At 46.2% G+C, this 16,282-nt stretch overlaps 1 protein-coding gene across 1 annotated transcript in view; it reads left to right on the top strand.

Annotated features, from left to right (window-relative positions):
* LOC115082708 (INO80 complex subunit E-like) overlaps positions 1 to 15,865 on the top strand; it is a 34,359-nt gene extending 18,494 nt beyond the window's left edge. Inside the window, exons 3-6 of the mRNA XM_029586901.1 lie at positions 13,699 to 13,769; positions 14,016 to 14,068; positions 14,303 to 14,378; positions 15,531 to 15,865. Of these exons, the coding sequence (XP_029442761.1) occupies positions 13,699 to 13,769; positions 14,016 to 14,068; positions 14,303 to 14,378; positions 15,531 to 15,681 (351 nt within the window). The 3' untranslated portion in view covers positions 15,682 to 15,865. The remainder of the gene's footprint in view (positions 1 to 13,698; positions 13,770 to 14,015; positions 14,069 to 14,302; positions 14,379 to 15,530) is intronic.
* The last annotated feature ends 417 nt before the right edge of the window (positions 15,866 to 16,282 follow it).

Genomic DNA, 16,282 nt, shown 5'->3' with positions numbered 1-16,282 from the left:
GAGGACGGCAGGCAGACGCCGGGGCAGCCAGGTGTCCATCCACAGCCAGAGGAGGAGCAAAGAAAGAAAGGTAGGCGGAGTGAAGCCGTCGGGAAGGGACGGTTGCAACACCAAGCCCCTCACCCCACTGGCAGGGGACAGTCCTTTCGGAACAGACACAACAAAAGAGGAGCCGGCTCAGGACCAGGCCCCAGCCACAACACGCAATGAGAATCAGCAGACACATCTACAGGAAGAGATCATAGGGGGCAGACTCGCCCTATTCTACCAAAGATGGGTCAAAATAACGTCAGACAATTGGGTCCTATCCATCATCCGAGAGGGATACTACCTGGACTTCCACAGCATCCCCCCAGACAAGTTTGTGATTTCTCCATGCCACGACCCCTCCAAGAGGAAGGCAGTGGAAACCACACTATCAAAGCACCTCGCCCTAAAGGCATTAACACCAGTGCCCACGCACCAACAAAATTCTGGGCACTATTCCCGCTTCCGCATGGAAACCCTGCGTTCGGTCATAAAGGCGGTACAACCGGGAGAATTCATGACCTCCCTGGATCTGTCAGAAGCCTATCTCCACATATCGATCCATCACATCCATCAGCGTTTCCTACGCTTCGCAATATTGGGCCATCACTACCAGTTCCAGGCCCTACCATTCGGGCTAGCTATGGCTCCCCGAACATTCACCAAGATCATGCTGGTTGTAGCAGCGACACTGACGAAAGAAGGAATCCTCGTGCACCCACACCTGGACGATTGGCTGATCAGAGCGAAATCGCCAGAGGAAAGCTATCAAGCAACCACCAGAGTCAAGGAACTACTGCAGAGCCTCGGGTGGGTCGTCAACACACCCAAGAGCCACCTGCAGCCCTCCCAATCCCTATACCTGGGAGTCCGGTTCGACACCAAATGGAACAAGGTCACCCTTCCCCCTACAAGGAGAAGGAGATTGATGGAACAACTACGAGCATTGTTGAACTCCACTCCTCCCACAGCATGGGACTATCTCCAAGTCCTCGGACTCATGGCATCAACCATAGAAGTCGTCCCGTGGGCAAAGGCCCACATGCGGCTCCTACAACATTCCCTACTATCACGGTGGAACCCGATGTCTCAAAACTACTCCGCCTCCCTCCGGCTACTGGCGAAGGTTCGGAACCAGCTACAATGGTGGCTACAAGAAGACCATCTGAACGAGGGAACAAGCCTTTCCCCATCGGAATGGACCTTGCTCACCACAGATGCGAGCCAGGAGCTAACAGCGCAAGGGCAATGGGACCAAGAAGAGTCGGCATGGAACATAAACCAACTGGAAGCCCGAGCAGTCAGACTAGCCTGCCTACGGTTCAGTCACAGACTTCGGGGCAAATCGGTCAGAGTCATGTCGGACAACGCCACAACAGTGGCCTACATCAACCACCAGGGGGGAACCAGAAGCCAGCAGGTGTCTCTAGAAATAGAGCCCCTAATGACGTGGGCAGAATCAAACCTACAAGGGATATCAGCCTCCCACATCGTGGGAAAAGACAACGTCACTGTGAACAACCTCAGCAGAGAGAGTCTGGATCCAGAGGAATGGACACTGTCTACAGCAGCCTTCAAGCAGATAGTAAACCACTGGGGAACCTCAGCCATGGATCTTCTGGCAACCGGATCCAACACCCGGGTTCCCAAGTTCTTCAGCTGAAGATGGGAACCACTGTCCCAGGGAATCAACGCCCTTGTCCAGACCTGGCCACAGGAGGACCTACTGTACGCCTTCCCTCCATGGCCACTACTGGGCGGAATCATCCACAAGATAGAACACCACAGAGGGCTGGTACTTCTAGTGGCCCCGGACTGACCAAGAAGACCATGGTACGCGGACATACGAAGACTTCTGGCGGGAAACCCTCTAAGCCTACCTCCACACAGGGCTCTACTCCAGCAAGAACCGATCCTCCACGAAGACCCAACGAGATTCTCGCTTACGGTCTGGCCATTGAGAGGTCTTGCCTGAAAAAGAGTGGATACTCAGGACCAGTGATTGACACACTGCTACAAGCACGCAAGTTCTCCACCTCCTTAACATATATACGAGTATGGAGAATATTCGAAGCCTGGTGTGAGGACCACGACATCCTTCCACTGACAATCAAAATCTCCATGATCCTGGAATTTCTGCAGGACGGCGTGAACAAAGGGTTGTCCCTCAATTCCGTCAAGGTGCAACTGGCCGCCCTGGCCAGCTTCAGACTCAGGGTGGCCGACACCAGCCCAGCGGCCCACCCAGACATCTCCCACTTCTTAAAAGGGGTCAAGCACATTTGGCCACCTCTAAAGTGGCCAGTACCCTTATGGAATCTCAATCTAGTGTTAGACTTTCTAGCGGGAGCTTTGCTCAGACCAGCTCACGGTCTGTCCCTATGGCTCCTGACCTTGAAGACTGCGTTCCTCATGGCAATCTGCTCAGCCCGTTGAATCTCCGAACTTCAAGCACTATCTTCCCAGGAGCCGTTCCTCAGATTCATGCCGGGATCCATACAGCTGCGCACTGTACCCTCCTTCCTGCCAAAGGTGGTTTCTCTCTTCCATCTAAATCAAACCATCTCGCTGCCATCTCCAGACGAGCATAAGGACTTGGAAGACTCACGCCTTCTTGCCACCTGAATGTCGGCAGACTCTTAGTCCGATACTTGGAAAGATCGGAACCTGTACGAAAGACGGACCATCTATTCGTTCTTCACAGTGGGACGAAGCAAGGGGATGCGGTCTCGTGGGCAACCATAGCCCGCTGGATCAAAGAAGTAATCATGGCGGCCTACGTAGAGGCAGGCAAGCTTCCACCTCTACAAGTCAAGGCCCATTCCACAAGAGCCCAGGCAGTGTCCTGGGCAGAAACCAAGATGCTGTCACCCGCAGAGATCTGTCGGGCGGCAACGTGGTCCTCCATCCACACCTTCTCGAGATTTTATTGCCTGGATGTTCAGGCCAAGGAGGACACAGCATTCGCAAGGGCAGTATTAAATGGGCCACGGGCAGCCTCCTACCTGGTTCGGGAGTAGCTTTTGTACATCCCATTAGTCCTGAGTCTTCTGCTACACGCTAGGAAATGTAGAAATTACTTACCTGATAATTTCATTTTCCTTAGTGTAGACAGATGGACTCAGCACCCTGTCCATGGCTGCCTCGTAATCAAGAATCCTCAGGGGAACCTCCCCCCGAGAGCAACACAAGCATGGGTAAGCCAGCCCTTATCTCTAGTTCGGATGCCCATATTACCAGGTGTTGGCGCTTCTCGGTTGAGTGCCCTGGCGGTCTCCAGCTAGAAACCATGTCAACCAATCCAAGTAATCAAGTTACTCAAGTTAATCAAAATTATCCAAACACACATATATCCATAATTGCTTTTCGAGGAGAAAACTGAAGAGCAGAGCCTCGTGCATGGGTATATGTAGTGCTGACGTCAGATTGAAATCTGACTCCGTCTCCAACTGCTATCAGGAGCACACTATACCCATTGGTCCTGAGTCCATCTGTGTACACTAAGGAAAATGAAATTATCAGGTAAGTAATTTCTACAATGCCTCCGTATTGCTCCATGGTGAGACCGCACCTTGAATACTGTGTACAATTCTGGTCGCCGCATCTCAAAAAAGATATAATTGTGATGGAGAAGGTACAGAGAAGGGCTACCAAAATGATAAGGGGAATGGAACACCTCCCCTATGAGGAAAGACTAAAGAGGTTAGGACTTTTCAGCTTGGAGAAGAGACGGCTGAGGGAGGATATGATAGAGGTATTTAAAATCATGAGAGGTCTAGAACGGGTAGATGTGAATCGGTTATTTACTCTTTCGGATAATAGAAAGACTAGGGGGCACTCCATGAAGTTAGCATGTGGCACATTTAAAACTAATCGGAGAAAGTTCTTTTTTACTCAATGCACAATTAAACTCTGGAATTTGTTGCCAGAGGATGTGGTTAGTGCAGTTAGTATAGCTGTGTTTAAAAAAGGATTGGATAAGTTCTTGGAGGAGAAGTCTATTACCTGCTATTAATTAAGTTGACTTAGAGAATAGCCACTGCTATTACTAGCAACAGTAACATGGAATAGACGTAGTTTATGGGTACTTGCCAGGTTCCTATGGCCAGGATTGGCCACTGTTGGAAACAGGACACTGGGTTTGATGGATCCTTGGTCTGACCCAGTATGGCATGTTCTTATGTTCGTAACCCTTTTGTTATTTTTCAATTAAGTTTATTAAAAAAAAAGAGAGAGAGAAACTTGATTGGGCGGAGGCTCGGTTGGTTTCTCCGCAGGAGATTTGCAGAGCGGCAATTTTGAAGGCGCTGCATATCTTTGTGAGGCATTACTGGCTGTATTTGGGGGATCCGAACTCCCGGTATTTTGGCGAAAGTGTCTTGTGAGCGGGACTCTCCAGGTCCCACCTTAAGGAAGAAGCTTTGGTACATCCCAGGTGTCTGGACTGATCCAGGTACATACAGGGAAAGGAAAATTGGTTCTTATCTGCTAATTTTCATTCCTGTAGTACCACGGATCAGACCAGAACCCACCCGGTCTTGGAGGGGGAGAATCCTCCGCTCAGCTGTAATTTTTTCGGCATATGCCTTCTGTTCGGTTGTTCACAATTTACTAGTTTTACAAATTTTTATCAAGTTTTTGCACATAATTTTTTTTGCTTGGATACATATCAATACTGAGGAAGTGCAGGTGGCACCAGAGCTTATCAAGCAGTGTCAGTTAAACTTTGTCTCCATCTGCTGGCAGGGATGAATAAACCCAGGAGTCTGGACTGATCCATGGTACTATAGGAACGAAAATTAGCAGGTAAGCACCAATTTTCCTATCCAGCCTGCATGTGTGACGCACATGAAAGGCATGATACAGGCCGCAACAAACATCCTATCAGGCCTGTGGGGGGAGGCGTTCGCACCTTATTGCAACCGCACTTTGCGCTGTGTCCGGGAGGGCTCATTGAGGCACTAGGATGTTTGGGCGATGCGCATATGTGGGTCGTGCAGAAGCGTGTTGCTGACCGTGAATCATGGCAAACATCTTGTCTGGCCTGCAGGGTAAAGCATTTGCACCTTAATGTGGCCACACTCTGCCATGAGGCAATGTGATGTTTGAGCGGCGGGCATTTGTGGAGCGTGCAATAGCATAATTTTAGCTGTGGACCGTGGAAACATTCGGTCTGGCCTGTGTGAAAAGCGTTTGTGCCTTAATACAGCTGCACTCTTCCCTGACGGTGTCTCCTGGGGCAAAGGAGTCTCTTCGGAGACTGAAGGGAGATGATTTCTCCGATCTTTGCATGCTTCATGGATGCAGTCAGTGGCAGCCATGGTAGTCTCCACGTGATAGGAGACCGAATGGTTCAGGAAGACCAGAGGTTCCCAACTTCCACGGTATCCATGGATTCAGATTTCTCCTGAAGCCTGGGTTCATGTGGGGGGAGCCAACGGAGGAGATGGTAGCTAGTTTTCACCATGGAGTCTGAGTCCTTCTCCACGGACTTTGCCTTGTGCCCTTATTTGACTTTTTTTTTTTTGGCCAGACTAGGAACAGGAAGAAAAGCAGCCACCTGTTCACAAGGTTGGCACCCGACGGAAGTGCCTACATGGAAAGCGGCTGTTTTTTTTGTTCGCACTGTAGGCCCTGGGGGGGGGGGGGGTGCTTAGGCAATGTTTAAAGGGACCTTCTTGAACAGGAGGGGGACATTTTAAAGATTCTGAATCCCCTCAGGAGGTGCTTGTGGAGTACCTAGGGGGAAGGGTCTAGGGTCCATCTGGGGAATGGTGTTCCAGATGCGGACAGGACCTCTGTAGGTTCAGGAGGAGACCCCGGTGGGAAAAGGATGTCCCTAGAGGGGACTGCTCTTTCTGGACAAAGGGGGTACACCCTTTCATCTCTCAGGTTTTGAACAAATGGTAGATTACGGTCATGCATGAGGATTTGAACAATGAAGGGAGAACCTGGTCCTGGAAGGGATGCAGGGTTCCCTAGAGATGTGTCCTGTGACAATAATGGTAAGGAACTGATACTCTGGAAGGCAATAGCAAAGTTTCCTCCTTTGTCGGAGGAGAGCTTGGAGCTCCTGAGGCTGCTGGCGGTGGCCAAGAAGACTTCCGTTCTTGTAAGGGGGTCAGCAGCATTTAAGGAAGCTTCAGACTGGAGGTTGGAGAGGTTCGAGCTGGTGGCCTTGAGTCTTCCAGTGTCTATTGCAGTAGCTGGATGCAACCAGCCTGCTTTTCCTGGGTGCAGAAGATACAGAAGTAAGTCGCTGATTCTAGGCATGCAGCCCACTTGGAAAGCAGGGCGGCCTATATGACAGATGTGCTGTATGGTTTTGTAGGCCTTCGCCAGAAATATGAGTTCTGCGGTGACAGCTCGGAGGGGCCTAAGTTGCAGCTTGGTGAACACTGGAGGATAGGAAGACTGGCAAGAGAGGTGTCAGAGATGCAAGAAGATGCAGTCTCCACAGGAATGCTTCCTTTTCCTCGCAAGGCTAGGATGGCAGCAGTCCTTTCAGAGGACACTTAGGTCTGACCATGATAATTCTGGTCGAGGGGCTGGAGGAAATGAGGTGTCACAATGAGGCAGGTCTAGCCCCCCTTCTCTGTGGAGACCATCAGAGGGAGATTGACTTTCTTCTTAAGAAGAATGGTTCAGATCATAACAGATCAGGAGGTTCTGGAGGGTGATAGGAGGCAACTACTGTACGTAGTGTTTCTCTGGATGTTCTGCTGACAGAGGAGTACCTTCATATTTCCATCGGAAGGACGTTGGATGTTTCTTCGGTTCATGGTGCTGGGACAGCGTTTCCTTTTCCGGGTTCTGCCGTTCAGCTTGGCCACAACCCCACAAACCTTCACGAAAGTGATGATAGTGATGGCAGCACATTGCGAAGGATTTTGGATTCACCCATATCTGGATGATTGGCTCATTCAAATGAAGATGCAAGAGGAGTGCCTTCGGTCGTTCCAGTGAGTTTTGAACTCCTTACAGTCGCTGGACTGGGTGATAGATGTGGTGAATAGTCACTTAGTGCCAATCCAGTCGTTGGAGTATCTGGGGGCACTTTTTGATGCCCAGAGGGGCAGGTGTTCCTGACCTTGATCGGGTTGTCAAGAGTTACAGGCGTAGGTACTCGTCTGCTTCGTTTGTCGGTGACAATGGTTTGGGACTATTTGCAGGGTCCTAGGGTCCATGGCTTCCACGTGAATTTGGTTCTGTGGGCCTTCGTACACATGAGACTGTTGTTCAATGCGCTCTTGTCCAGGTGGCTGGTTCTCTCGGACAATGCGACGACAGTAGCATACATCAATCGGCAAAGAGGGATGAGGAGTCACGTGGTGGCTCTGGAAGCTCAACAATTGTTTGGGCGGAAAGTCATCTCGAGGAATGGGTGGCTTTCTCATGTTGCAGATGCGGACAATGTGCAAGCATAATTCCTCTGCCGACAGCAAATGGATCCGAGAAAGTGGTTTGAATCTTACCTAAGCAAACAGATGTTTCCAAGTACAAATCAAAACACACGATCTGACAAAATCAAACTACAAACAGGAGTCCCACAGGGATCAGCCATGTCCACAACCTTCTTTAACATTTACCTCCTCCCCAATATGTCACTTATTCGCAGGACTTGGAATAATACACTACATATATGCAGACGATATACAACTACTGTTACCCATCGTAAACACCATTGAAGAAACAATGAAACTAGTCAATATAAGAACATAAGAACATGCCATACTGGGTCAGACCAAGGGTCCATCAAGCCCAGCATCCTGTTTCCAGGCCATAAGAACCTGGCAAGTACCCAAAAACTAAGTCTATTCCATGTTACCGTTGCTAGTAATAGCAGTGGCCATTTTCTAAGTCAACTTAATTAATAGCAGGTAATGGACTTCTCCTCCAAGATCTTATCCAATCCTTTTTTAAACACAGCTATACTAACTGCACTAACCACATTCCTCTGGCACAAATTCCAGAGTTTAATTGTGCATTGAGTAAAAAAGAACTTTCTCCGATTAGTTTTAAATGTGCCACATGCTAACTTCATGGAGTGCCCCCTAGTCTTTCTATTATCCGAAAGAGTAAATAACCGATTCACATCTACCCGTTCTAGACCTCTCATGATTTTAAACACCTCTATCATATCCCCCTCAGCCGTCTCTTCTCCAGGCTGAAAAGTCCTAACCTCTTTAGTCTTTCCTCATAGGGGAGGTGTTCCATTCCCCTTATTCATTTTGGTAGCCCTTCTCTGTACCTTCTCCATCGTAATTATATCTTTTTTGAGATGCGGCGACCAGAATTGTACACAGTATTCAAGGTGCGGTCTCACCATGGAGTGATACAGCGGCATTATGACATTTTCCGTTTTATTCACCATTCCTTTTCTAGTAATTCCCAACATTCTGTTTGCTTTTTTGACTGCCGCAGCACACTGAACTGACTATTTCAATGTGTTATCCACTATGACGCCTAGATCTCTTTCTTGGGTTGGAGCACCTAATATGGAACCTAACAATGTGTAACTATATCATGGGTTATTTTTCCCTATATGTATCACCTTGCACTTATCCACATTAAATTTCATCTGCCATTTTGATGCCAAATTTTCCAGTCTTACAAGGTCTTCCTGCAATTTATCACAATCTGCTTGTGATTTAACTACTCTGAACAATTTTGTATCATCTGCAAATTTGATTCTCACTTGTCGTATTTGTTTCCAGATCATTTATAAATATATTGAAAAGTAAGGGTCCCAAAACAGATCCCTGAGGCACTCCACTACTCACTCCCTTCTACTGAGAAAATTGTCCATTTAATCCTACTCACTGTTTCCTGTCTTTTAGCCAGTTTGCAATCCACGAAAGGATATTGCCACCTGTCCCATGACTTTTTACTTTTCCTAGAAGCCTCTCATGAGGAACTTTGTCAAACGCCTTCTGAAAATCCAATTATATTACATCTACCGGTTCACCTTTATCCACATGTTTATTAACTCCTTCAAAAAAGTGAAGCAGATTTGTGAGGCAAGACTTGCCTTGGGTAAAGCCATGTTGACTTTGTTCCATTAAACCATGTCTTTCTGTATGTTCTGTGATTTTGATGTTTCGAACACTTTCTACTATATTTCCTGGCACTGAAGTCAGGCTAACTGGTCTGTAGTTTCTCGGATCACCCCTGGAGCCCTTTTTAAATATTGGGGTTACATTTGCTATCCTTGAAATAATCAAACAGCTCCTAAACGAAATGGAACTGGTAATAAACATTGACAAAACGGAATTCTTACATCTAGAACGGAAAAAAAAAATACTCCGTTCAACCTACAATTGCAATCGAAAATAATCAAACCGTGGAGTTAGCAATAAAAGTACGGAATCTAATAGTAATTATCGACCCTGAGCTAAATATGAAACACATTTCACAGAAATTAAAAGGTTACGCCAAACTAATGGTCCTTAGACTGAAATCCCTGCTAATGCTGAACAATTTTTGTACAGTTCTACAAGCAATGATTTTCGCAAGCACAGACTACTATAACTTTCTGCTATTAGGGCTACCTCAAGTTACCATTAGACCACTACAAATATTGCAAAATTCTGCCGCTAGAATTTTGACAGGCAAAAAGAAGACACCACATTACAGGAACAGTTGCTGAACTACACTGGCTCCCAATCGAACAAAGAATATAATACAAGGCATTGTGTATAATCCAAAAACTAATCCATGATGAAAAGGCCGACTGGCTTAACACAGCACTGCACGTACACGTTCCACACAGAAACCTGAGATCCGCAAACAAGGCACTACTAACTGTTCCTTCTGTTAAATCACCACGCCTCACGCAAGTAAGGGAGAGAGCGCTATCGCTGGCTGGACCTGTTCTATGGAACTCCAAGCCACTCGAAATAAGACTACAGTGAAATCTGAAGCTATTTAAAACCAATCTGAAAACCTGGCTTTTTAAACAAGCTTTTTATAAAGACAAAGAGAAGGATGAAAACAATCGATAGATAAGGTAGCACTAAGCAATCAGTTTTTTTCATTTATGACTCCAAATAGATATTAAATGTAGACTTGAACCACGTAAAAGTTACCTAACCAACGTATAAACTCTAATTTACACCTAGTTTCTCTTATTAAAAATATGTTACCGTTCTATGTTGGCACATGTTTAATTTGTAATCTATACCAATCATATTTGTATTTTGTGCCTTTATGAAACCGTTGTGATGGTGAACTAACTTAACGACGGTATAGAAGAGTTTTTAAATAAATAAATAAATAAAAGTTGTCCCAGGAAGTTTGAGATCACATCTGTGCCCAGTGGGGCATTTTCCCAGCTGGATCTCATGGCAACGTGTGCCAACGCAAAGACAGCAAGGTTTTTTCAGTCACTGAAGAGAAGTTGGCGCAGTGGATCTAGCTGCTGTTCTCTTCCTGGCCACTTGTCAATCAAGTTCTGCAGTGCATAGAGTCATATCCAGGGATGCGGGTGCTAGTGGCACCGGAATGGCCGTGACGATCATGGTGTGCGGATCTGATACATTTCTCAGTAGAGGGACCCCTCAGGTTAGCCCACAAGCCAGGCTTGCTTCAGCAGGGTCCCATATTTTTAGGCTCGGGAGGATCACTTCTAGCTCACGGCTTCACTTTGGGAGGCGGTGGTTGTGCCTAAATGCTATTCGGAACTAGTTATTTCACACTCCTCTAAGCTCGGAGGTCCTCTATATCCCTGGCATATATCAGGGTCTGGAGGGTTTTTTCTGAGTCATGGTATTTGCAACAGGTGATTGGATCTCCTGGCTGGGGATATTCCTCCTATTTTAGTTTTTTTTTGTTGCAGCAGGGATTGGCTAAGCACTGACCTATAGTTTGCTACGCGTTCCGGTGTTCATCTTGGGTTCCCTTAGGGGCAAGTTGTGGGGGAGGTTTTTTGGCCTTTCATCATGAGGTGGTTCAGTTCTTGAAGGGGGTTAGGCATTTGTGCCCTCCAGTTCAGAAGTTATGCCCAGATTGGAACCTCAGTTTAGTTCTGCGAGTGTTCTGTGGTGTTCCTTTGAGCCTTTAAGAAGAGCGACTTTGAAGGACCTGACTTTGAAGACAGAGTTTCTGGTGGCCATATGTTTGGCTAGAAGGATTTCAGAACTACAAGTGTTGTCTTGCAGAGATCCTTTTTTGGTATCTATAATGACGGTATCGTTGCGTACGGTGCCCTGTTTCTTATTAAAGATAGTGTCTTTTCATGTTCATCAGACGGTGGATCTTCAGGTCTTCCGGAGTGGTCTAAGGATACCCCTCAGAATAGCAAGCTGCATCTTTGGATTCTGTGGCACTATCTGAAGATTACTAATATTTTCGTTAATCAGATCACCTTTTTGGTGTTGCTCGGTGACATGAAGAAAGGGGATAAGGCTTCTAAAGCATCGAATCCTTGTTGGTTGAAGGAGGCCATTTGCTCTGCTTATATTGTAAGGGTCTCACTGTTCCAGTGAAACTGAAATCACATTCTACAGGAGCACAGATGGCCTCCTGGACAGGGTGTCAGTTGTTGTTTTCTCAGGAGATTTGTAGGGCTACAGTGTGGTCCTCAATTTTATACTTTACTTTCACCAAGCTTTACCATTTGCACATCTGGGCGCAGGTTGAGGCATCCTTTGGTGAGAGTGTTCTTCATGTGAGTCTTTCAGGTTCCTGCCCAGTTATAGGGGTGCTTGGGTACATTCCACTTGTCTGGCCTGATCTGGTATGTATTACACCATAATCAGAGGAATAATGAACAGAATATTAATCATTTCTTATCTTTTTAATCTGGTTATTAACAAAGGCTCTTTAACAAACCAATATCCTTGAGACACTATCAGCATCAAATATTTTTATCATTATGACATTTATTTTGCCCCATACAATGTTAATTTTCAAACCCATAAATGTCACCATATTATATAAACGACGCACATGCATTACCCATCATTCATACTATAATCCATACATACTCATATACACACTCATACTCATATATAAAATCCATATCACAAAGGAATAATTCCCTAAACATCTACTAAAACGTACTTCCTCTAAAATCTACTGCTAATTGTATGCCCAAAGCTAATAGGTTCAAAGTCTTTAGAAATCCAGTGTTAATTCCAACCACTGACGATCAGTCAGTGGTTGGAATAAGCCTGTCCCCTTATTTTGCTTCTGGATGCTAAGAATGCAGTTTTTGTGAAGATAGGTTAACCAGGATTAGAAGTTTTCATTACCCTGGAGGTTGGGATTCCAGATTTATAAGGGGGCTCCAACTTTGATTCTCTGCTCACCCCAGATGGAAAATCATTTGGATTGTTGGGAGTAGATACCTTGGCTTGGGTACAGGTCCGTACTGAGGGACTGCAGGTGGCACCCTCGGTTAAGTAGCAGTGCCTCAAAGTTTTGTTCTCTGCTCCATCTGCTGGTAGGGACGCAAAGCCAACTTTTGTCTGGCTTGATCTGTGATATTCCAGGAATGAAAATTAGCAGATAAGAACCAATTTTCCTTTACAACCCAGTAAAGGGAGGGTTTTTTAAATTTAAATATTTCTCTTCTGGTTTTAATTTCTATGCTAAAACATTTTAGTGAACATTAAGAGGCCTGTTTACTTCCAGGCATAGCATGCCTAGCCCTGTCCTTGCAGTCATAAAGAGCCATCAAGATCCAAGTCCCTGTGGCCCTCCTCTCTCCTGCCCCTCACCAAGAGAAACCCCCAGAATCATCTAGGGGTATAAAGTAAGAGTAGTGCCCCCAACTACACACGTGCTTCCACTTTGAAAATGAGGTCAATCCTTCGGGTACACAGTATGCATGGTCTTTTTCCCAGTATGGATAATTTTGAAAATTGCTCCCATAAAGATGTGGAGCTTTTATAATGGGTCTTATACATTTTAACCCACTGTCCTATATCACCAAGATCTTCCCACTCTGTCAGTACCTCCTTACGGTACACTCCATCTTACCCTGACCTACGTGTGACCCAATTCTGATTTCTGGTCATCACTGGGTCTCGGGTAACCATCTGCTATAATATTATAAGTACTTTCCCAAAGTACCTGAGCCAGCGTTGTCCCCCCTTGTGGATTCTGTTGCTATTTGCCTGCCTGAAGAGAAACACTTGAAGGCTATCTGGGATCTGTCTTCTGTTTCTGCCGTTGAGATGCTAGTGGTTAGAGCAGAGGGCTAAGGACCAGGGAAGCCAGGGTTCAAATCCTGATGACTCTTTCCTTGTGACCTTGAGTAAGTCACTTCACCCTTCATTGCCTCAGAAACAAACTTAGAATGTAAACCTGCTGGGGACAGGGAAAATACCTACTGAACCTGAATGTAACTTGCCTTGAGTTACTAATGAAAAGGAATGAGCTAAATACACAACTAAAATAAATACCTAAATATCCCAATAACATTTCTTTTGAATTGCAATCTTTTGTACGTCTTTGACCAAATCTACATTCAACTCTTCTGCCTGTGCTGGAGTAATATAGATCACACAGTCTTCCATCACATGTCATTATTATCCTTTGTGTTTCACTAGTCCCATGGATTATCTCCTATTGCACACTTGCCACCAGTTACTGTCCACAACTCCTATCACATATCTCTCACCATTCACAAACATGCTGACAGGCTGACCTTATGTGGCTCTGCAGGAGCAGGAGTGTTTCCAGGAAGAGTTGAGGAAGGCCCAGAGGAAGCTGCTGAAAGTCTCTCGGGACAAGAGGTAAATCCCAAGAACACGCTTTTTTTTTTTTTTTTTCAATGTTTCCTATTCATGTCCCTTTAGGCCTGATAAAGACTTTTTTTTTCCCTTTGTCCGTATCCCTCTTTTTCTTCCAGCCTGTAGCACACTAGCTATGCCTCTCCTTGTCTCTGACTGTCTCTGCTTCTGGACTAGTATGTTTTCCATTTTCTCTCACCTGGAGCACTCCCAGAATAACTCTGCTTTGCCTGTTTTTTTTTTTGCCAGCTTTCTTCTGGACCGTCTCTTGCAGTATGAGGCCGTGGATGAAGGCTCTTCAGGTAAAAAGGATATGGGAACCCCTTTCAATTCCAATTAGTAGCATAAAGATAAACCCCCGGCCTCCCATGCTGACAGCACAGTTGAAACCTTAACCCACCTTGCACAGCACGGAGGCAAAAACCTGTCAACATTTTATACAGTGTTCTTCAAGGAAGGGAGCTGTGTTTCACTGAGACAATATAAATAAGTTAATGAAAATATAGGTAATCATCAATAATCTGTTTGTGTTTCAGACTCTGATGCCACAGCCTCATCAGAAAACAGTGATGGAGAGGGTCCTAAATTCCTAGACACTCCAACTCTGAAGCGGTAAAGAGAACTTATTCTGTCTATGTGCCTCTGTTCTAATTCCAGTTCTGCCACGGATTCTCTGTGTAACCTTGGGACAAGTCATGTTTGTGGTCTGTTCCTCTCCCCTCCCCCACCCTTAATCTCCATTTTTGCATCTCCTTCCCCAGATGGCATGCTTTAAGTGGCTTTGGGGAAACCTCACTGGCCCAAGGGCTGCCACCTCCAAGGCATGCCCTCGGTTTTGCACTTTGGGGCCGATGCAATACAATGCACTCAGCCGAGCGCACTGTTTAACCCCACTTCTTAATCCCCTTATGCAATAAGGGGATCAACGCCTCCATAAACGCAGCCATCACGCAGCAAAACTAATAGCATCATTACATGCAAATGCATGTTGATGAGGCTATTAGTGAATCACCGGCAATGCCCTCCCCAAAAAAAAGTGAGTCTAAAACGCACAATTTTATGCTCAAAAGTTGTACAGAAAAGCAGAAAATACTGCTTTTCTGTACATCCTCCTACTTAATATTGTTGCGATATTAAGTAGGAGGAACAAAAACTTTGAAACAGGTTCGGGAAATGGACGCTCAGTTAACAAGCATCCGTTTCCCGAATCCCTGGCTATGCGCCGATTAGGAAAACAGACACTGATAAATTCGGCGTCCGTTTTTTAAACCGATGGACAGCCAACTGCTCGCGGGCTCCCGCTGTGAAGGAGGCACTAGGAGTGTACAAGCGACCCTACGCCGCCTCCTTGATAACGCGACCCCTAATTTAAATGTTGCATGGCGCCCCCAGGAGGGGTGCCTGGGGGGGATGTTAGGAAAGTGGGCACTGAACATTCAGCGCCTGCTTTCAATGCCTTTTGATTGCATCGGCCCCTTTGGCTGGTGGTCTCCTCCACAGTCGTGTCTGCTGACTTCCCTCCCTGGGCTTGAGCATACCAACTCTGTACCTTCACCATCCCCAACAGACAGATTACCAGAACGGGGATCTCCCATGCTGCAGCCTGGCTCAAACTGCTTTATCTCCTGTTGCCTTTGTTTGCCCAGCCGTAACTGGGTAATAGAACAATTACATTGTTGTTTCTTTTCTCTCTGTCTCCAGCTCCCTGCACCCCTTGCTGTACTACCAATACCTGATAACCTTTCTTGGTGTTCCTTTCTGCAGGAAGAGGAGCCCCCAGCTGAGTGGGGCAGCCTCTCCTTCTTCCGGCCTCTCCCTGCAGACATCGACTGGTTATCCCTTGCAGCCCTCAGTGGCCCCGTCGCCTTACCTTTCTTCTGTGAGTACCTTACCAACTTCCCTGTGGACCTGTTAGTATATCCAACAGACGCGTACACACAAGCTTTTCCATTTCCTATTTCCCATATCAGCGTGGGATAATAGAATCTCTGTCTCTCAAGCACCTGCCACCTGAAAAGACACAATACAGCCCACCAAGGCAGCTTGGGTATGCCGTGCCAGCATACAACACAGCCAACTCAACTTCATGGAGGAGGTGGGTGATATTGGGAAGCAGCCATGTTTAGCATTGGCAATAGAACCATAGATAGATGATTTATTATAGTTTCAAGGTGAAGGAAAAATGACCACATTGCCTGCTGGCCCATAGATTGCTCTGTACAGCCTTCTCAACTTAAAATTTGCACCGACATAGGCAGTATTTGTATCCACTATTCAATATGTCTGACCTAACTTCATGGTAAAGGAAAGACAGCTATGTTACATGTTCCAGTACATTCCCAGATGAGTCCAGACTCCTGGGTTTTGTACCCCTGCCAGCAGATGGAGACAGATAAAGTTTTATTGAAACTGCTATATAACTTAGTGCCACCTGTGGTCCCTCATTATTTTTCTGTCTCCAGCAGATGGCAGATAGTGCAAAACCTGTAGTCTGAAGAAAAAAAAATTGTTTGGAA

The sequence above is a fragment of the Rhinatrema bivittatum genome, unplaced genomic scaffold (genome assembly GCF_901001135.1).
Source record: "Rhinatrema bivittatum unplaced genomic scaffold, aRhiBiv1.1, whole genome shotgun sequence".
NCBI classification, from domain to species: domain Eukaryota; kingdom Metazoa; phylum Chordata; class Amphibia; order Gymnophiona; family Rhinatrematidae; genus Rhinatrema; species Rhinatrema bivittatum.
Note: the sequence above shows the minus strand (reverse complement) of the source record. Positions and strands in the feature narration are given on the sequence as shown.